At 37.9% G+C, this 20,367-nt stretch overlaps 1 protein-coding gene across 4 annotated transcripts in view; it reads right to left on the bottom strand.

Annotated features, from left to right (window-relative positions):
- Positions 1-20,367, bottom strand: part of FAM135A (family with sequence similarity 135 member A) — a 152,792-nt gene that overhangs the window by 30,595 nt on the left and 101,830 nt on the right. For all 4 annotated transcript variants that reach the window (XM_018058818.1, XM_018058817.1, XM_018058816.1 and 1 more), the window contains 2 exons: positions 14,509-14,664; positions 50-123 (listed from right to left, as the gene is read on the bottom strand). In XM_018058818.1, coding sequence (XP_017914307.1) covers positions 50-123; positions 14,509-14,664 — 230 coding nt within the window. The remainder of the gene's footprint in view (positions 1-49; positions 124-14,508; positions 14,665-20,367) is intronic.

Below are 20,367 nucleotides of genomic sequence, written 5' to 3'. Positions count from 1 at the left end.
TATATAAAAGGAGACAAAATCATTTAAACTTTGGATTTGTGCTACTCACTGAAGTTCCTGGTATGCAATGGCAGCTTCTCTTGGATGTTCAAAACAAAAGAAGGCCTCAGAAAACCTGCGCACCTGAAAAATTCCAAAAGGGAGTATGAATAACACGAAGCATCTAACAAGTCATGAGGTTTTAGGTGATAGGAAGAAAAACACCCTCCTCAAGGGCCCCCATAACCACCCCCATGATTAACCTCTCTCCTCAGTGTTGCCAAACCTCTGTATGTTGGTACTTACTGCATGAGTTAAAGAACAGAATGCAGAGTAAGAAACTTCGGCTTACATTATGGATTCACCATTCATCCTCCTTGAAGATGGGGATTCTGTCCCTCACACCAAGAAGAGTGCCCAGCACACGAAAAAACAGTAGGACCACCTAGCTCCTGCTCCATGCTGTGTGCCAGGCAGCCCAGGACACGTCAGGTGAGCTGACAGGTGGACTCACTGACACTGTGACCTCAGGCATTTCACGTTAGGAGCCTCGATGACTTGCTTTCAATTACACTTAATACTTAGTCTACATACAGGGTTATTGTGAAGAGTAAGCATAATTACATGTTTGATATTTCTTTTTTAAACTGGAAGGTATATGTAAATATAAGCTATGACAATTACCATTGTAGCATTCACCACATTTTTCCTTAAAATAATTGTTTATGTGAATTGTCTCCCCTCTTAATGTGTGATATTCTTTAGAGTAGGAGCTATGTTTGGGATGATCTTTGCTATCTATCTAAAATATATCTTGGTATGTTATAAAAGCAAGCGCTTCGTAAATACTCGTCAAATCTAGTTGAGTATTTCTTCCATCATAGTCGTATTTTGACCTTTTCATTTCTAATTACTCAAAGGCTTTGTCAGCTATGGACAGCAACTGAAGCACCAGTAAGGGCACGGAAAATATATTTTGTTTGAAGGGTACGTGGAAGAGAGAGAAATCAGATTATAGCTAGGAATTACATTACATTGAAACTTTTTTCTAAAGGGAAAGAAGACTTGAGGTTCTTTGGTTTTAAATACACAATGAATTGGAGAAATGTTTTGTTCGTCATCAAGATACAGCCAGTTAAGTTTCTGATTTCCTCAGCCTATCTCCCTGAGTTGGTGAGACAGGATCTTCAGAGGGACAAGGGGAGGCGTCTGTGAGGGAAGGATGTAACTGTGTCTTCACTTCAAATGCTGCAACTGCCACTTCTTGCTCTCCAACACTAGCGGAGAGATAAGGAAAACCATTTGCCTGTCTGTCAGAGAGGTTTTCCTGAGGGCTATAAAGTGTGAAGAAATCCAGCCTGAAGTGATCTGCGGCTGCAGCTGGGCCTGCCTTCTCAGACTGCTACGATAAGAGCCATCATTTCTGGACAGCAGCCACCCTCGTTCTTTGATTTAAACCATATGAAAACCCTATGAAGTGAACATATTTTCATTTAACAACTGAGAAAATAGGCAGAAAGAAGTTAATTACTTGGCCAAGACAACAGAGCTGGCCCGTGACACACCTGGGTTTTCAAATAAGGGCTCGAGAGAAAGTGTTGTCTTGTGCTCCAACCACTGAGCTCTTCCCTTCTGCATTAAGACTCCCTATTGCCAGCAAGTCTTTTCTTCCCTTTCCTCTCTGAGCCCAGATGGAAGTTCTGGTCTAAACTTCCTCTTGCCCTGATTATCATGCAGTGGCAACACGTGATGAATAAGGCTGGTGACTATACCGAGGCCATGACTAAGGCATCACTGCCACCTGACGGCAACACAGCTTAGTTCTGGGCAAAAGGCATTATAGAAAAAATGTTAAATTTACAAATTCAAACTCAGGATATGAGTAATAGATATTAATACTCTGGTATACATAGTTGTGGGCATCCCAGGTGGCCCTAGTGGTAAAGAACCCACCTGCCAATGTGGGAGACATTAGAGATGCAGGTTTGATCCCTGGGTCAGGAAGATCCCCTGAAGGAAGGCATGGCAACCCACTTCAGTATTCTTGCCTGGAGAATCCCATGGGCAGAGGAGCCTGGTGGGCTACAGTCCATGGGGTCACAAAGAGTCGGACACGACTAAAGTGACTTAGCATGCATACATGATTGTAAAAGAAGTTTTGAGTATGTACCCTGAAGAATCTACTCATTTGGAAACATCAACTAGTCAAAATTTAACCAGGAAGTTAAAAAAAAAAAAAAAGCCTTCAAGGGTTCAAAATGGGTGTTTACAGTGCTTTACAGAATTAAATGTTTATCTGTGTTCATCCTAATATGTTGCTTATAGTGCTAAATAATGTTTATTATGACAATTTTAACCAGTATTTATCAGTGTAACTATGTTTATTACAGTTATTAAAATTAATTATAAAGTAAATTATTTTATTAAATATCATTCAATAAATAATTGAATATTTATTAAATATAATATCTTATTAAACAGAATTTAATTATTCAATAACTATTTAGCAAATAATTATTAAAATATACTTTATTGTCAATATAATATTAAATTATTAAATATAATGCTTATATTTTATTAAATATATTATTAAATATATTTCACTAATTTTAAATTATTAAAACATTATTAAATAGAATGTTTATTAACATAAATGTAATATTATTGTATTAAATATAACATTTACATAATTTTATATCAAAATATTTTAATATACATTATTATTAAAACATATTATTAAAAATAATCTTATACATCCACATCCAAGTTAGAGTCTAACTATTAGTGTAGAGTCTAAATATGTGATGTATTATTTATGTTGCCCTGAAGAAAAAACACATCTCACAAATGTTTACTGAACAATATTCTTTGCATTCTTGCATTATGCTCACAGTAGGATACTTTAGAGTCCACTTTTTATACAAAATTGATTTATGCTTACTATTAGATACAATTTTAAGTGATTTAAGTTACCTGGTTTCTCATTCCACAGTACATTAAAAGAGCAAATGAACCAAGGGAAAAGGAGAGTTACAGAATATAGATTGTGTACAGAGGCATTAAGTGTATGTAAGTATATGAGCTAAAAGAAACTTGATGCTGAAACAAAAATGCCTCCCTACACAAGATGCATAATGATAACTAACTCATTTTCAAAAGGCTAACTTAGGTTCCGTACACTCTACTTCAGAAGGTAGGGAACCATGAGGCACATTACAAAGTTTCCATGTAAAATGTTCAGAAATAATTTAAGAAAAAATTAGCCCTTTAAAAAGTACATATTGGATAAAAACAAAGTTCACTTTTGGTTAGACTTATTTCCTGAAACCCCTTCATGGATCACTGCCTTGTCATGGTGAAGAGGCTTGTGTAACTCAGTGACGATATGAGGCATGCCAAGCATGGCCACCGAAGATGGACGGGTCACAGTGGAGGGTTCTGACAAAATGTGATACACCGGAGGAGGGAATGGTAAACCACCCCAGTATACCTGCCGTGAAAACCCCATGAACTGTACAAAATGGCAAAAAGATATGACACCAGAAGATGAGTCCCCTAGGTCTGAAGCTGTCCAATGTGCTACTGAGAAAGAGCAGAGGACACCTACTGATAGCTCCAGAAAGAACGAAGCAGCAGGGCCAAAGTGGGAACAACACTCAGCTGTGAATGTGCCTGCTGATGAAAGTAGAATCCGATGCTGTAAAGAACAGCATTGTATAGGAACCTGGAAAGTTAGGTCCAAGAATCAAGGGAAATTGGACGTGGTCAAGTAGGAGATGACAAGAGTAAATAAACACTGAGATCTTAGGAATCAGTGAACTAAAATGGACAGAAATGGGTGACTTTAAGTCAGATGACCATTATATCTACTACTGTGGGCAAGAATCCCATAGAAGTAATGGAGTAACCCTCATAATCAACAAAAGAGTTTGAAATGCAGCACTTGGGTGCAATCTCAAAAACAACAGAATGATGTCTGTTTGTTTCCAAGGCAAACCATTCAACATCACAGTAATTCAAGTCTCTGCCGCCACCACTGATGCTGAAGAAACTGAAGGTTGATCAGTTCTATGAAGACCTAGAAGACCTCCTAGAACTCCAGTGTTCTTGCCTGGAGAATCCCAGGGACGGTGGAGCCTGGTGGCCTGGTGGGCTGCCGTCTATGGGGTCGCACAGAGTCAGACACGACTGAAGCGACTTAGGAGCAGCAGTTTCAGGTGAACAGAGAAGGGAATCAGCCATCTATACACATGAACCCACTCTCCCCCAAACCTCCCTCCCAACCAGACTGGCATATAATGTTGAGATTTCCATGTCCTTGTTGGTTACCCATTTTAAATATAGCAGTGTGTTCATGACCTTCCCAACTCCCTAACTATCCCTTCCTCTAGGCAACCATAAATTCGTTTTCTAAATCTGCGAGTCTCTTTCTGTTTTGTAAGTAAGTTCATTTGTATCATTTATTTTTAGATTCCACATATAAGGGATGCCATATGATATTTATCCTTCTCTGTCTGACTTACTTCACTCAGTATGACACTGTCTAGGTTCACCCATGTTGCTGCAAATGGCCTTATTTCATTCTTTTTAATGGAATAATATTTCATTGTATATACATACCACATCTTTTTTAAAAAATTAATTTATTTTAATTGGAGGCTAATTACTTTACAATATTGTGGTGGGTTTTGCCATACATTGACATGAATCAGCCATGGCTGTACATGTGTCCCCGATCCTGAACCCCCCTGCCACCTCCCTCCCCATTCCATCCCTCAGGGTCATCCCAGTGCACCGACCTTGAGTACCGTTTCATGCATCGAACTTGGACTGGGGATCTATTTCACATATGATAATATATATGTTTCAAAGCTATTCTCTCAAATCATCCCACCCTCGCATTCTCCCACAGAGTTCAAAAGTCTGTTCTTTGTATCTGTGTTTCTTTTGCTGTCTCATATATAGGGTCATCGTTACCATCTTTCTAAATTCCATATATATGCATTAATATACTGTATTGGTGTTTTTCTGACTTACTTCACTCGGTGTAATAGGCTCCAGTTTGGTCCACCTCATTAGAACTGATTCAAATATGTTCTTTTTATAGCTGAGTAATAGTCCATTGTGTAGATGTAACACAGCTTTCTTATCCATTCGTCTGCTGATAGACATCTAGGTTGTTTCCATGTCCTAGCTATTGTAAACAGTGCTGCAATGAACACTGGGGTACATGTGTTTCTTTCAATTCTGGTTTTCTCAGTGTGTATGCCCAGCAACACCACATCTTCTTTGTCCATTCCTCTGTCAATGGACATTTAGGTTGCTTCCATGTCTTGGCTATTGTAAACAGTGCTGCAATGAACACTGGAGTGCATATATCATTTCAAATCATGTTTTGCTCCTGATACATGTTGAGGAGGAGTGGGACTGCAGGGTCATACGGTAGTTCTATATTTCAGTTCAGTTGCTCAGTCATGTCCGACTCTTTGCGACCCCATGAATCACAGCACGCCAGTCCTCCCTGTCCATCATCATCTGCCTGAGTTCACTCAAACTCACGTCCATTGAGTCAGTGATGCCATCCAGCCATCTCATCCTCTGTCGTCCCCTTTTCCTCCTGTCCCCAATCTCTCCCAGCATCAGAGTCTTTTCCAATAGTAGCTCTATATTTAGTTTTTTAAGGAAACTTCATACTGTTCTCCATAGTGGCTATACCAATTTACATTCCCACCAACAGTGTAAGAGGGTTCCCTACTCTCCATGCCCTCCCCAGCATTTATTTTTTGTCAGTTTTTTGATGATAGCCATTCTGACCAGTGTGAGGTGGTATCTCACTGCAGCTTTGACTGGCATTTCCTTAATAACCAGCAGCGTTGAACATCTCTTCATGAGTCTGCTGGCCATCTATATGTCCTCTTTGGAGAAATATCTATTCAGGTCTTCTGTCCATTTTTTGAGTGTTCTGTTGGTTTTGATGCTGTTAAGCATCACAAACTTTGTAAATCTGGAGATTAATCCCTTATCAGTTCAGTTCAGTTCAGTTCAGTCGCTCAGTCGTGTCCGACTCTTTGCGACCCTATGAACCGCAGCACACCAGGCCACCCTGTCCATTACCAACCCCTGGAGTACACCCAAACTCACATCCGTTGAGTTGGTGATGCCATCCAGCCATCTCATCCTCAGTCGTCCCCTTCTCCTCCTGCCCCCAATCCCTCCCAGCATCAGTCCTTCCAATAAACACCCAGGACTGATCTCCTTTAGAATGGACTGGTTGGATCTCCTTGCAGTCCAAGGGACTCTCAAGAGTCTTCTCCAACACCACAGTTCAAAAGCATCAATTCTTCGGCGCTCAGCTTTCTTTATAGTCCAACTCTCACATCCATACATGACCACAGGAAAAACCATAGCCTTGACTAGATGGACCTTGGTTGGCAAAGTAATGTCTCTGCTTTTTAATATGCTGTCTAGGTTGTTCATAACTTTCCTTCCAAGGAGTAAGAGTCTTTTAATTTCATGGCTGCAATCACCATCTGCAGTGATTTTGGAGCCCAGAAAAATAAAGTCAGCCACTGTTTCCACTGTTCCCCATCTATTTCCTATGAAGTGATGGGACTGGATGCCATGATCTTCGTTTTCTGAATGTTGAGCTTTAAGTCAACTTTTTCACTCTCCTCTTTCATTTTCATCAAGAGGCTCTTTAGTTCTTCACTTTCTGTCATAAGGGTGGTGTCATCTGCATATCTGAGGTTATTGATATTTCTCCCAGCAATCTTGGTTCCAGCTTGTGCTTCCTCCAGCCCAGCGTTTCTCATGATGTACTCTGCACAGAAGTTAAATAAGCAGGGTAACAATATACAGTCTTGATGTACTCCTTTTCCTATTTGGAACCAGTCTGTTATTCCATGTCCAGTTCTAACTATTGCTTCCTGACCTGCATACAGGTTTCTCAAGAGGCAGGTCAAGTGGTCTGGTATACTCATCTCTTTCAGAATTTTCCAGTTTATTGTGATCCACACAGTCAAAGGCTTTGGCATAGTCAATAAAGCAGAAATAGATGTTTTTCTGGAACTCTCTTGCTTTTTCAATGATCCATCAGATGTTGGCGATTTGATCTCTGGTTCCTCTGCCTTTTCTAAAACCAGCTTGAACATCTGGAAGTTCACGATTCATGTATTGCTGCAGCCTGGCTTGGAGAATTTTGAGCATTACTTTACTAGCGTGTGAGATGAGTACAATTGTGCGGTAGTTTGAGCATTCCTTGGCATTGCCTTTCTTTGGGATTGGAATGAAAACTGACCTTTTCCAGTTCTGTGGCCACTGCTGAGTTTTCCATACTTGCTGGCATATTGAGTGCAACACTTTCAAAGGGTCATCTTTCAGGATTTGAAATAGCTCCACTGGAATTCGATCACCTCCACTAGCTTTGTTCGTAGTGATGCTTCCTAAGTCCCACTTGACTTCACATTCCAGGATGTCTGGCTCTAGGTGAGTGATCACACCATCGTGATTATCTGTCACATCATTTGCAAATATTTTCTCCCAATTTATGGGTTGTCTTTTCATTTTGTTTATTGTTTCCTTTGCTGTGCAAAAGCTTTTGAGTTTAAGTAGGTCCCATTTGTTTTTATTCCCATTATTCTGGGAAATGGACTGAAAAAGATACTGCTGTGATTTATGCCAGAGTATGTTCTGCCTATGCTTTCCTCTAGGAGTTTTACAGTGTCTGATCTCACATTTAGGTCTTTAATCCATTTTGAGATTATCTTTGTATATGTTCTATACATACACAAAATGATCTAACTTCATTTTTTAAAATATGTATTGTCCAATTTTCCCAGCACCATTTGTTGAAGAGACTGTCTTTCCAACATACTTCATCATCAATTAACTGACCACAGGTGAATGGGGTTATTTCTGCATTTTCTATCCTGTTCCATTGATCTATATTTCTAGTTTTGTGCCAGTACCATACTGTTTTGATGACTGCAACTTTGTAGTATAGCCAGGGAGCCTGATTTCTCCAGCTCCATTTTTTAAGCTTGCTTTGGCTATTTGGGATCTTTTGTGCCTCCATACAAATTTTGAGATTTTTTTTTTGTTCTAGTTCTGTGAAAAATGCTATTGGTAACTTGATAGGGATTGTGTTGAATCTGTAGATTGCCTTGGGTACTATAGTCATTTTGACAATATTGATTCTTGCAATCCAAAAATATGGTGTATCTTCCCATCTGTTTATGTCTTCTTTGATTTCTTCCATCAGTATCTCACAGTTTTCAGAGTACAGGCTTTTTGTATCCTTAGGTAGATTTATCCCCAGGTATTTTATTCTTTTTGATGCAATGGTAAATGGAATTGCTTCCTGAATTTCTGATTTTTCATTGTTAGTGTAGGGAAATGCAACAGATTTCTGTGTATTAATTTTGTAACCTGCAAATTTACCAAATTCATTGATGAGTTTAAGTAGTTTTCTGGTAGCATTTTTAGGATCTATGTATAGTATCATGTCATCTGCAAATACTGATAGTTTAACTTCTTCTTTTCCAATTTAGATTCCCCTTACTTTTTCTTCTCTGATTACTATAGCTAGGACTTCCAAAACTATGTTGAATAAAAGAGGCGAGAGTGGACATTCTGGTCTTATTTCTGATCTTAGAGGGGATGCTGTCAGTTTTTCACTATTGAGTATGATGCTAGCTGTAGGTTTGTAGAATATGGTCTTTATTTTGTTGATTTATGTACCCTCTATGCCCACTTTCTGGAGTGTGTTTTTTTTTTAATCATAAATGGGTGCTGAATTTCATCAAAAGCTTTTCTAGCATCTACTGAAATGATCATATAGTTTTTATTCTTCAATTTGTTGATGTGGTATATTACCTTGATTGATTTGTGGATGTTGAAAAATGCTTGTATCACTGGGATGAATCCCACTTGATCATAGTGTAAGATCTTTTCAATGTACTGTGGGATACAGATTGCTAGTATTTTGTTGAGGATTTTTGCATCTATGTTCATCAGTGATACTGGATTATAATGTGTGTGTGTGTGTGTGTGTGTGTGGTATCTTTGGTTTTGGTTTCAGAGTGATGGTGGCCTCATAAAATGAGCTGGGGAGTTTTCCTTCCTCTGTGATTTTTTAGAACAGTTTCAGAAGGAGAGGTGTTAACTCTTCTATAAACATTTGATAAAATTTACCTGTGAAGCTGTCAGGGCCTGGACTTTTGTTTGTTGGGAGGTTTTTTAAAACAGTTTCCATTTCAGTGCTTGAGACTGGTCTGTTCATGTTTTCTATTTCATCTTGGTTCAGTCTAAGGAGACTGTACCTTTCTAAGAACTTGTGCATGTCCTCTAGATTGTCCATTTCATTGGCATACAATTGTTCATAGTAGTCTCTTATGATCCTTGATATTTCTATGGAGTCAGTTGTAACTTCTCCTTTTTCATTTCTAATTTAATTGATTTGAATCCTCCCTCCCTTTTTTTTTCTTGGTTTCTGGCTAAAGGTTTATCAATTTTGCTTATCTTTTCAAAGAACAAACTTTTAGTTTCATTGATCTTTGAGATTTTTCTTTGTCTCTATTTCATTCATTTCTGCTCTAATTTTTATGATTTCCTTTCTTCTGTTAACCATAGGTTTGCTTTTCCTTCTTTCTCTAATTGTTTTAAGTATAACGTTAGGTTGTTTGAGGTTTTTCTTGTTTCTTGAGGCAACTGCATATTGCCATAAACTTTCCACTTAGAACAGCTTTTGCTGCATCCCATAAGTTTTCGACCATTGTGCTTTCATTTTCATTTGTCTCTAAGTTTTTTTTTAATTTCCTCTGAGTTTTTCAGTGATCCAATAGTTTCTGAGTAGCATATTGTTTAGCTGCTACGTATTTATGTTTTTAAGAGTATTTTCTTGTGATTTATTTCTAATCACAGAGCTTTGTGACAGAAAAAATGATATAATTTCGATTTTGTAAATTTACCAAGACTTGTCTTGTGGCCCAGCATGTGGTCAATCCTGGAGAGTGTTCCATGTGCACTTGAGAAGAATGTAAAGTCTGCCACTTTGGGGTGAAACACTCTATAAATATCAATTAAATCCAACTGATTTAAACTGTCATTTAAGGTCCGTGCTCCTTATTAATTTTCTGTCTAGAGAAAGTGGGGTTTTAAAGTTCCCCACTATTATTCTCTTATGTTGATTTCTCTGTTTATATTTGTTAGTATTTGCCTTACATATTGAGGTACTCCTATGTTGGGTGCATATATACTTATAATTTATATCTTTTTCTTGGATTGAACACTTGATCATTATCATGTGTCCTTATTTGTCTCTTAGAACATTGTTTGCTTTAAAGTCTATTTTGTCTGATGTAAGTATTGTTACTCCAGCTTTCTTATGAATTCGCTGTGTGTGGAATACCTTCTCCCATCCCCTTACATTCAGTCTGTAAGTCTGTGGTGGGTCTCGTGTAGACAACACATCTATGGGTCTTATTTCTGTATCTACCCAGCCAGTCTATGTCTTTTGGTTGGTGTCTTTAATCCATTTACATTTAAGGCAATTATTAAGGCAATATGTATGATCCCAGAGGTCTCTTAGGCTGTCTTCATTTCTTTTCATTCTTTTTTCTACATTCTGTTTTGCAGCAGTGATTTCCACCATTCTATCTTCCAGGTCACTAATCCATTCTTTTGCCTCAGTTATTCTGCTATTAATTCGTTCTATTGTATTGTTCATTTCTGTTTGTTTGTTCTTTTGTTTTTCTAGGCTTTTGGTAAACATTTATTTCATCTTCTCAATCTTTGCCCACTATTCTTTTTCCGAGATCCTGGATCATCTTCATTATAATTATTCTGAAAATTTTTTTAAGAATTCTCAGAATTATTCTGAATTCATCTAAGACCAATAAATCAATATATTGAGATAAAAGAAAACTCCTTGAGAAATATAATTTACCAAAATTGATTGAAAAATAAATAAAATGTAGCATTCCCACTAATACTATAACATCTAAATCTAATCATAATGAAATTGAAGACCAGATTGAAGATTGGTCTAAAAATTACTGGCTAAAGTTGTGAAAGGTGAAGAAAATAAAAGGAAGAGTGAAGATTAAGTGAGTCTGAAAAGTTTAAGGGGATGTGATAACTGATTACAATGTGTGACCCTGAGATTGATCCTGGTAAAGGTTGTCACACAGGGTGTTATTAAGACAACTGACCAGATTTAAAAATGAATCATGTAGTAGGTATCAGTATTTCAGTACAGTTCAGTTACTCAGTTGTGCCTGACTCTTTGCGACCCCATGGACTGCAGCACACCCGGCCTCCCTGTCCATCACCAACTCCCAGAGATTGCTCAAACTCATGTTTATCGAGTTGGTGATGCCATCCAATCATCTCATCTTATCTTCTGTTGTCCCCTTCTCTTCCTATCTTCAGTCTTTCCCAGTATCAGGGTCTTTTCCAGTGAGTCAGTTCTTCACACCAGGTGGTCAAAGTACTGGAGTTTCAGCTTCAGCATTAGTCCTTCCAATGAATATTCAGGACTGATTTCCTTTAGGATTGACTGGTTGCATCCCCTTGCAGTCCAGGGACTCTCAAGAGTCTTCTTCAACACAGTTCAAAAGTATCAATTCTTCAGTACTCAGCTTCTTTTTATAGTCCAACTCTCACATCCATACATGACTACTGGGAAAACCATAGCTTTGACTTGATGGACCTTTGTTGGCAAAGTAATGTCTCTGCTTTTCAATATGCTGTCTTTAACAGGTTGGTCTAGCTTTTCTTCTAACGAGCAAGTGTCTTTTAATTTCATGGCTGCAGTCAGAATCAGCAGTGATTTTGGAGCCCCCCCCAAAATAAAGTCTCTCACTGTTTCCAATGTTTCCCCATCTATTTGTCATGAAGTGATGGGACTGGATACCATGATCTTCGCTTTTTGAATGTTGAGTTTTTAAGCCAGCTTTTTCACTCTCCTCTTCCACTTTCATCAAGAGGCTCTTTAGTTCTTCAGTTTCTACCATAATGGTGGTGTCATCTGTGTATATGAGATTATTCATATTTCTCTTGGCAATCTTGATACCAGCTCGTGCTTCATCCAGTCCAGCATTTTACATGATGTACTGTGCATATAAGTTAAATAAGCAGGGTAACAGTATACAGCCTTGACATACTCCTTTCCTAATTTGGAACCAGTCTGCTGTTCCATGTCTGGTTCTAACTGTTACTTCTTGACCTGCATACGGGTATCTCAGGAGGCAGGTAAGGTGGTCTGGTATTCCCATCTGTTTAAGAATTTTCTACAGTTTGTTGTGATCCACACACGTTAAAGGCTTTGGTGTAATCAATAAAGCAGAAGTAGATGTTTTTCTGGAACTCCGTTGCTTTTTCGATGATCCAGCAGATGTTAGCAATTTGATCTCTGGTTCCTCTGCCTTTTCTAAAACCAGCTTGAACATCTGGAAGTTCACAGTTCACTTACTGTTGAAGCTTGGCTGGGAGAATTTTGAGCATTACTTTGCTAGAGTGTGAGATGAGTGTAATTGTGCGGTAGTTTGAACATTCTTTGGCATTGCTTTTCTTTGGGATTGGAATGAAAACTGACCTTTTCCAGTCCCGTGGCCACTGCTGAGTCTTCCAAATTTGCTGGCATATTGAGTGTAGCACTTTAACAGCATCATCTTGTAAGATTTGAAATAGCTCAACTGGAATTCCGTTCCCTCCACTAGCTTTGTTCATAGTGATGCTTCCTAAGGCCCACTTGACTTTGCGTTCAAGGATGTCTGGCTCTAGGTGAGTGACCACACTGTCATGGTTATTTGGGTCATTTAAGATCTTTTTTGTATAGTTCTTCTGTGTATTCTTGCAACTTCTTCTAACTTCTTAATCTCTTCTGCTTCTGTTAGGTCCCTGCCTTTAGGTTTCTGCCCTTTATTGTGCCCATCTTTGCATGAAATTTTCCCTTGGTATCTCTGATTTTCTTGAAGAGATCTCTAGTCCTTCCTTTTCTATTGTTTTCCTCTATTTCTTTGCACTGAGGAAGGTGGAGTAAGAACTTTCATATGGTGCTTGTGGGAGTGGAAATAAGCACCACTTTGGAAACCAGTGTAGCATTATATAATAGAATTGACGTTATTTGTACCTTATGACACAGCAATGTCTTTCATAGGTAAATACATCACAGAAACTGTTATGACAGGAAATATGTATAAGAATATTCACAGCAGCTTGGTTTACAGTATCTACAAATCTGAAATAATCCAAACACTTATCAACAGTAAAATGGACAAACAAATTGTAGGTATATTCAAATGGAAACACATTATAGCAATGAAAATGAGCAAGCTACAGCTACTAACAACAAAAAAATAGATTAATCTCCAAAACAAAATCTCAACTGAAAGAAGCAATATACAAAAGAATACATACTGTATGAATTCATTTATGCAGAATTCAGTAATATAGGCTGAATAACTAAAAGAGAAAGAAGGAACTTACTGAGAAGGATGGTGATTCCTTGTAAATGTCATAAAGGGGTAGAAATTGGAACAAATACATAGAACACATCTGTGGTATTGACAATATTCTATTTCTTGATCTGGGTGATCATTAAAAGGGTATGTACTTTTAACCACTTGTTAAAATGTGCATGTTTTATGAACTTTGCTGATTTTGATTATATATTGTGCTTTATGTAGTAGCTCAGATGGTAAAGAACCCACCTGCCAGCAGGAGACCCCGGTTTGATCCCTGGTTTGGGAAGATCCCTTGGAGAAAGGAACGGCAACCCACTCCAGTGTTCCTGCCTAGGGAGTTCCATGGAGGGACCATGGGGTCACAAAGAGTTGGACACAACTGAGCGACTAACACTTTCACTTGTGCTTTATAGTTAAGAAAAGAAAAACCAGAAAAGAAAAGAAAATACACATGATGTTTTGTGGAACTAATTCAGGAAAATTAGTGTGCATACAGAGTACCTAAGGAGATAAGGCTAAAAAGACAGAGATTTAACATCTTGAAGCCTCTTGACACAATGAAAAATTGTACAAAATTTTCTGCATAGTGTCCATACCAGACCTATAACAACCCCCATGTCTAGATTACTCCCTCAAGCCTGCAAAGTTCATAATATATATCTCTAAATGAGGTGAAGGAAGGAGAGAGGAAAGGAGGGAGTATGAGGTTTGGAGAGAGATATTCTGTCTATTCTGAGATGGCTTTTTAGTTCTGGTTTCTTTTTCTTAAGAGATCTGGTGATAATTCCTGTTCCTGGATTCCAAGAGCTATCCTTTATTGTATATTTTATTTCATATAGGCGGTATCTGTTAGTAGCAAGGGTTATAACTGAGATAGGTCATATATTCAACTGTATTCTTCTATTCTTAACTTTAGGAATCAAACAATAACACAATGATAGAGTCTCTTTTCTCATTTATGAACATATTAGATAAAAATCAGAATTTTTATTCGTAAGAAATTTCTAAATATAAATGACAATACTCATTAAAATGCTCTAAATCACTTATTTTTATAACTTACCCTCAGAGTATGGTGCTCTTGTGCTAGTAATAGTCTTAGTTCCTCATGTAGTGTTATAACTTCCAGAAATTGTCCCCATAAAGCCATTAAAAGTGAGCAAAGTTGTGCAAGATTCATATTTATAAGTTCTGCCAGTTCATCAGGATTTTCTATTTTCTGAAATGACAAGAAAAAAAAAAAACTGGTCTCTGAGAATTACCATAACACGTATATTACTGACAGTATTAATACAAAGGCAAATTTTTTCGTTTTAAAATATGTACATCTGTGCCCGCTTGCATGTGTGTGTAGAGAGAGACTAACTGACCAATGGCTTTTTTCCTATCTTGATAGTAACTTGGTAGTTACATTTTAGACAACTTAACCAATATTTCAATATCTGAAATATCAGATATATTCTAAAGTTACAAATGAGGATTCTATAGAACATGATCAAATTCAAACACTAAAACTAGGAATTTTAAGCACAACAAATCCTGATCAAAGTTATAAAATTTTTGAAAGACTGTGAAATCTTAAAATATGATTTATTTTCAATCAGTTAAGTAATTTAAAGGTCACGTGCTCCTCAGAAAGGATTGAGATTCTCGCTAAAACTGCTCTTCCTTCACATCTCTGCTCCTAGATTTTATTTTGCTCACAGAAACCCTTTCCCAGAGTTGTCAAATACTTCTTTCTTCTTTTCTAACAATTCATGCATCCAGTATTTATTGAGCACATTTTACATGCTAGGGGGCTACACTGTACAGACACCAAGATTAATATGAAAAGATCACAGTCTAATGAGGAGAGAAAAGTGGGTAAACAAATATATATTTATTATATGTATATATATTATGAATGTTTGAATAGTGATATTAAGTTATTCTATTTAAATATTCATCTTAATTGATGACAGAAATTAAGAGTACTGAATGAAATGTAGAATTTTCTTGAAGGCTTTTAGTTTTCTTCAATTGATAAAGTAAGAACTTCTGAACAAAGAATAACAAAGACTATAAAGCAGAATGATGTTTCTCATAAGGACGTTTTGTCCACTAAGGCAGCAGTCAGTTTCTACGCAGACAGAATCTTGATGCAAAAATCTGTCTTTAATTATTAGTAACACCAGGAAATCTACTTTAAATATATACATGGGTGCTGATTTCACTTTCCTACCGTAAATATGGGGAAGTCATGTATTCAGATTGAAGTTAACAGCCACAGCTCATCTCCACCTGCACACCAACCACCACTATATCTGTGTCTCTGGATCAAGTATCCCTGATGTCTAGACCCAACAACTATTGGACAACTGGGCTTGGACAATTCACCATGTCCCCAATTATACTCATATATGCACCAGTCCCCTTCTAAAAAACAAATGAAACCCCTAAATGTTGCTCATCATATATGATACTCTCAGGCTTCCCTGGTGGCTCAGAGGTTAAAGCGTCCACCTGCAATGCAGGAGACCTGGGTTTGATCCCTGGGTCGGGAAGATTCCCTGGAGAAGGAAATGGCAACCCACTCCAGTATTTCTGCCTGGAGAATCCCATGGACGAAGGAGCCTGGTGGACTCTAGTCCATGGCGTCGCAAAGAGTTGGACACGACTGAGCGACTTCACTTTCACTTTTGTTTATACAGACCCCTTTCCAAAGTCTGAAATTCAGCAGGCTTTTCTTCCCTGACCCGAACCACACTTCAATTTATCTTCTTAACTCAGAGAACACATAAAACAAAAACTCAGCAAAATAAGTAAGAAGGGGAGGGATCACGTCTTATTCACTTGTGTGACTGGTAACCAGTACAAAGTAGTCACTCAATAGATATGTACCAAACGAATGAATGAATGAATAAGGAATTACAGGCTTCAGATAAGGAAAAAGTCCCCAGAATACAAGGAGAAATTCAGAAAATACCGACAAATTCCAGAATTACAGAATGGAAGCTAACGAGTCAACAGATGATAAATATTGACTCAACACAGAGAGAAATTCTACAGAAGGGTTTTGCCTCAGAGATGATGTATAAATATTATTAGAAATAAAGCTACCAAGTTTTTTATGTCTCTTAACACATAAAAGATTAAAATGGAGTATAAATAAGCTGAAACCTGTACTATGGCATCAAGAATGAGTTTAGTGAAGTTAGGAAAAGAAGACTAGAATAAGTATTTGACAGTAATTAAAGAGTACTGTGTAAGGCAAGCAATACTACACCTGGTATAATCTACACACAAGTAAAAATAATTCCCCCTAGAAAGCAAGGCTGTCTAGATACCCTGTATTTATTAACTGTATTTCTCAGGGAGTATGGCATCAAGTTTCTGAGAAAGTATATTTGGTATTTTCATTATTGGGAAAAGCATCCTATAAACAAATTACTCCTTTGGTTTATATAACTCTTCATGATAAGTGTCAAAATATAAATAATAATCCTTTTTTATATTAAAAAGAAAATTGGAATAAAGTTTGATAAGATTTTTATATATATAAATGTAGGAATAATAAGACATTTATACTTCTATACTATTTTTTAAATAAATTCATTATTTTGTTTTATATAGATGTATACCTTTTCATAGCATTCATTGACCTTTTTTGATTGAAAAAAAATAAAGTTCATTTTAGTATACAGTCTTCAATTATTTTCAGTTACAGAGAGGAAACAACCAAAATCATATTTTTATGCCATTTTCACTGAATAACACAGTATGAGTATTTTCCTACAACATCAAATATTTGTTGAAAGCATCACTTTTAAGGTTGCACAATGTTTTTATGAGTGTCCCATGATTTGTTTAACCATTGTCTTATTGTTGGGTATTTACTTAGGTTAATGTTTTACAATATCACCAATTATGTTACACATGAATTTCTGATTGTTTATTTGGTATAAATTGAGAAGGAATATTTTTTATGGCGTTGGATACACACTGCCAAATTCATCTCTGAAAAAGATGTGCAAGGTATGGGAATCTGTATCTCAACATAACTCAACAAAGATTATACTGTTATTAAAAAAAAAAATCACAGTCATGCAGAACACCAGCTGACAGAGGACAGGAGTACCTGACCAGCGGAAAAGAATATATAGAACCATGCAAAACTTGGTAGGACAAAGGGACTACCAGGAAAAACAGGAGTGTTAGTATGACTAGACCTGCCCTCAGCAGGTGAGGGAACTGAAGCAGGGGTCCAACCCCACATCGGGGCCATTGTCTGAGTCAGAAGAGAAACATTTAAGGCTGAGAGTGAAACAGCTGATCAGTGGCATCCTAAAGGGAATGAGAATCAGACAGTCCTTGCCACAGCCATACATACCCTGGACAGGGACACTGGTCCCCTGGAAGGTGAAGTGGCTGGGAGCTGGGATTTAGGGATTGCAGAGCAATCCCAGGGAGAGGGCTGCTGTGGACTGCAGAGAGACGGATTGAGGGGTTGTGAAGGTGGAGATCGTGGTGGGAAATGCCTGTGGAGGAAAGCCAGGCAGCCATGGAAGCAAGGAGATAATGCTGAGTCAGCGTAGGGGGTGGAGCCATCACCATAGCCTCTCTCTCCCCACATGCCAGCAACAGCAGCTGAACAATAGAGAGGTGGGCCCATCAAACGCCTGATGCACTGAACTACAGAGCAGGACCCTACCCAGGGTGCTCCTTTAAGTGCCTGATGCGCCAACCTATAGAGTAGGACCACAGCAAGGGGGGCCCCTCTATGTGACTGAATGGGCAGAGCTACAGAGAAAGACTGGCCAAAGAGGCCCTCTGATTGCCAGCTACAGGAGGCTCGATAAAAGACTCTGATCAGGCCATAACTCCTGCAGTGGAGGCAGTCCGTGTTGCTGGACACTTTGCACCGCCAGGGTCCCCGCAAACCAAGCAGCTGTGCCACCTTCATGCTTAACCTTCATTGGGGCATAGCTGCCACAGATAAAAGAAGTCTTGCATCTACACACACAGGGTTGCTTTGGTTGTGTCCAACTATTTGTGACCCTGTGGACTGTAGCCTGCCAGGCTTCTCTCTCAGGGGGTTATCTCCAGGCATGAATACTGGAGCGTATCAGCCAAATACAGGTTGCCATACCCTTCTAGACCACTATATTTCCTGCTGCCCTAGCTGACAACTCCCCTGAGTACCTGGTGCTGCCAGGGCCCCTGTGACCCAAGCAGCTGCACGATTTCTGCACCTGGCCCTCACTGGGGCAGACCCAAGTCCTCCAGAGCAGCCTCAGGAGCAAACCCCAGTGGACAATTCAGTGGCTATCATCAAAAAGTCTACAAACAATAGATGCTGCAGAGGGTATGGAGAAAAGGGAACGCTCTTGTACTGTTGGTGGGGATGTAAACTGATACAGCTACTATGAGAGAAGGTATGGAGATTCCATAAAAAACTAGGAATAAAACCACATGACCCAGCAATCACACTCCTAGGCATATACCCTGAGTAAACCAAAACTGAAAGAGACACATGTATCCCACTGTTTATTGTAGCACTATTTACAATAGTTAGAACATGTAAGCAACCTAGATGTCCATCAACAGATGAATGGATAAAGAAGTTGTTGTCCATATACACAATGGAATATTACTCAGCCATGAAAAGGAACACATTTGAGTCAGTTCTAATGAGATGGATGAACCTAGAACCTATTATACAGAGTGAAGTCAGTCAGAAAGAGAAAGATAAATATCATATTCTAACGCATATATAGAGAATCTAGAAAAATGGTACTGAAAAATTCATTTACAGGGTACCAGTGGAGAAACAGACAATTAGAACAGACACCAGGAGAGGGGAGGAGAGGGTGAGAAGTATGGAAAGAATAACATGGAAACTTACATTACCATATGTAAAACAGATGGCCAATGGGAATTTGCCATATGACTCAGGAAACTCAAACAGGGGCTCTATATCAATCTAGCGGGGTAGAATGGGGAGGGAGATGGGGGGGAGGTTCAAAAGGGAGAGATATATGTATACCTATGGCTAATCTATGTTGAGGTTTGACAGAAAACAACAAAATTCTTAAAGCAATTATCCTTCAATTAAAAAAAAAATCACAGCCAATCTGACAGGTTAAAAATCATGTCAGAATATTTAAATTTTTGTTTTATAATTAAAATTTTTCACATACTTATTAGCATTTTCTAACTGGATAACTGGGTGTCTAAGCTATATTAATATTAAAAATGAGATATTACAGGATTTTTTTTGCTGATTTATAAGACCTGTTTAAATATTATTCCATCATCTGTCTACTCTATCTACCCTAGTTTATATTACACTTAAACACTGAAATTAAGTACGAGTACATAAAATTCATTAGTAATATCTGAGTACATATGTATTTTTTAAAACAATATAGATGGAAATAGAGTAAAGAACAAATATTTTCCTTTATAGCCTCATTCTTCGTGGTATTCCTTTCTGTATTATTATTTATAGTTGAAATGTGTATGTGTGTATGTATCCTTTCAAATACTTTATATGCAATCTAATCACATAAACATGATCAAATATTTACATAGCTTTTCTAACATATCATAATCGTATTCATATTTTTCTCCAATTTATTTTTTCAATTAATATATCCTAAAGAGGTTTTCAGCATGGGAACAGTACCCTGCATCATAAAGGAATATGTATTTCTTGAGTTAAAAAATCCATGTCAATGTACAGAGATTCACCTGATTCTTTTAAATGGCTACATGGTAGTTGATAATGCTTTGTATTTGTTTGTTGAAACGAACTGGCACTTTTTGTGGTATACATTTCTAAATAAAAACTATTTTGTGGCAGAGCATGTGAGTGTTTTTGGAACAGATGATGAACTGACCTAAAAAATGTACCATTTCTACCCTCACCAACAGCCTACGC

Source organism: Capra hircus, chromosome 14, assembly GCF_001704415.2.
Source record: "Capra hircus breed San Clemente chromosome 14, ASM170441v1, whole genome shotgun sequence".
Taxonomy (NCBI): Eukaryota; Metazoa; Chordata; class Mammalia; order Artiodactyla; family Bovidae; genus Capra; species Capra hircus.
This window is presented reverse-complemented; position numbering and strand designations above follow the sequence as displayed.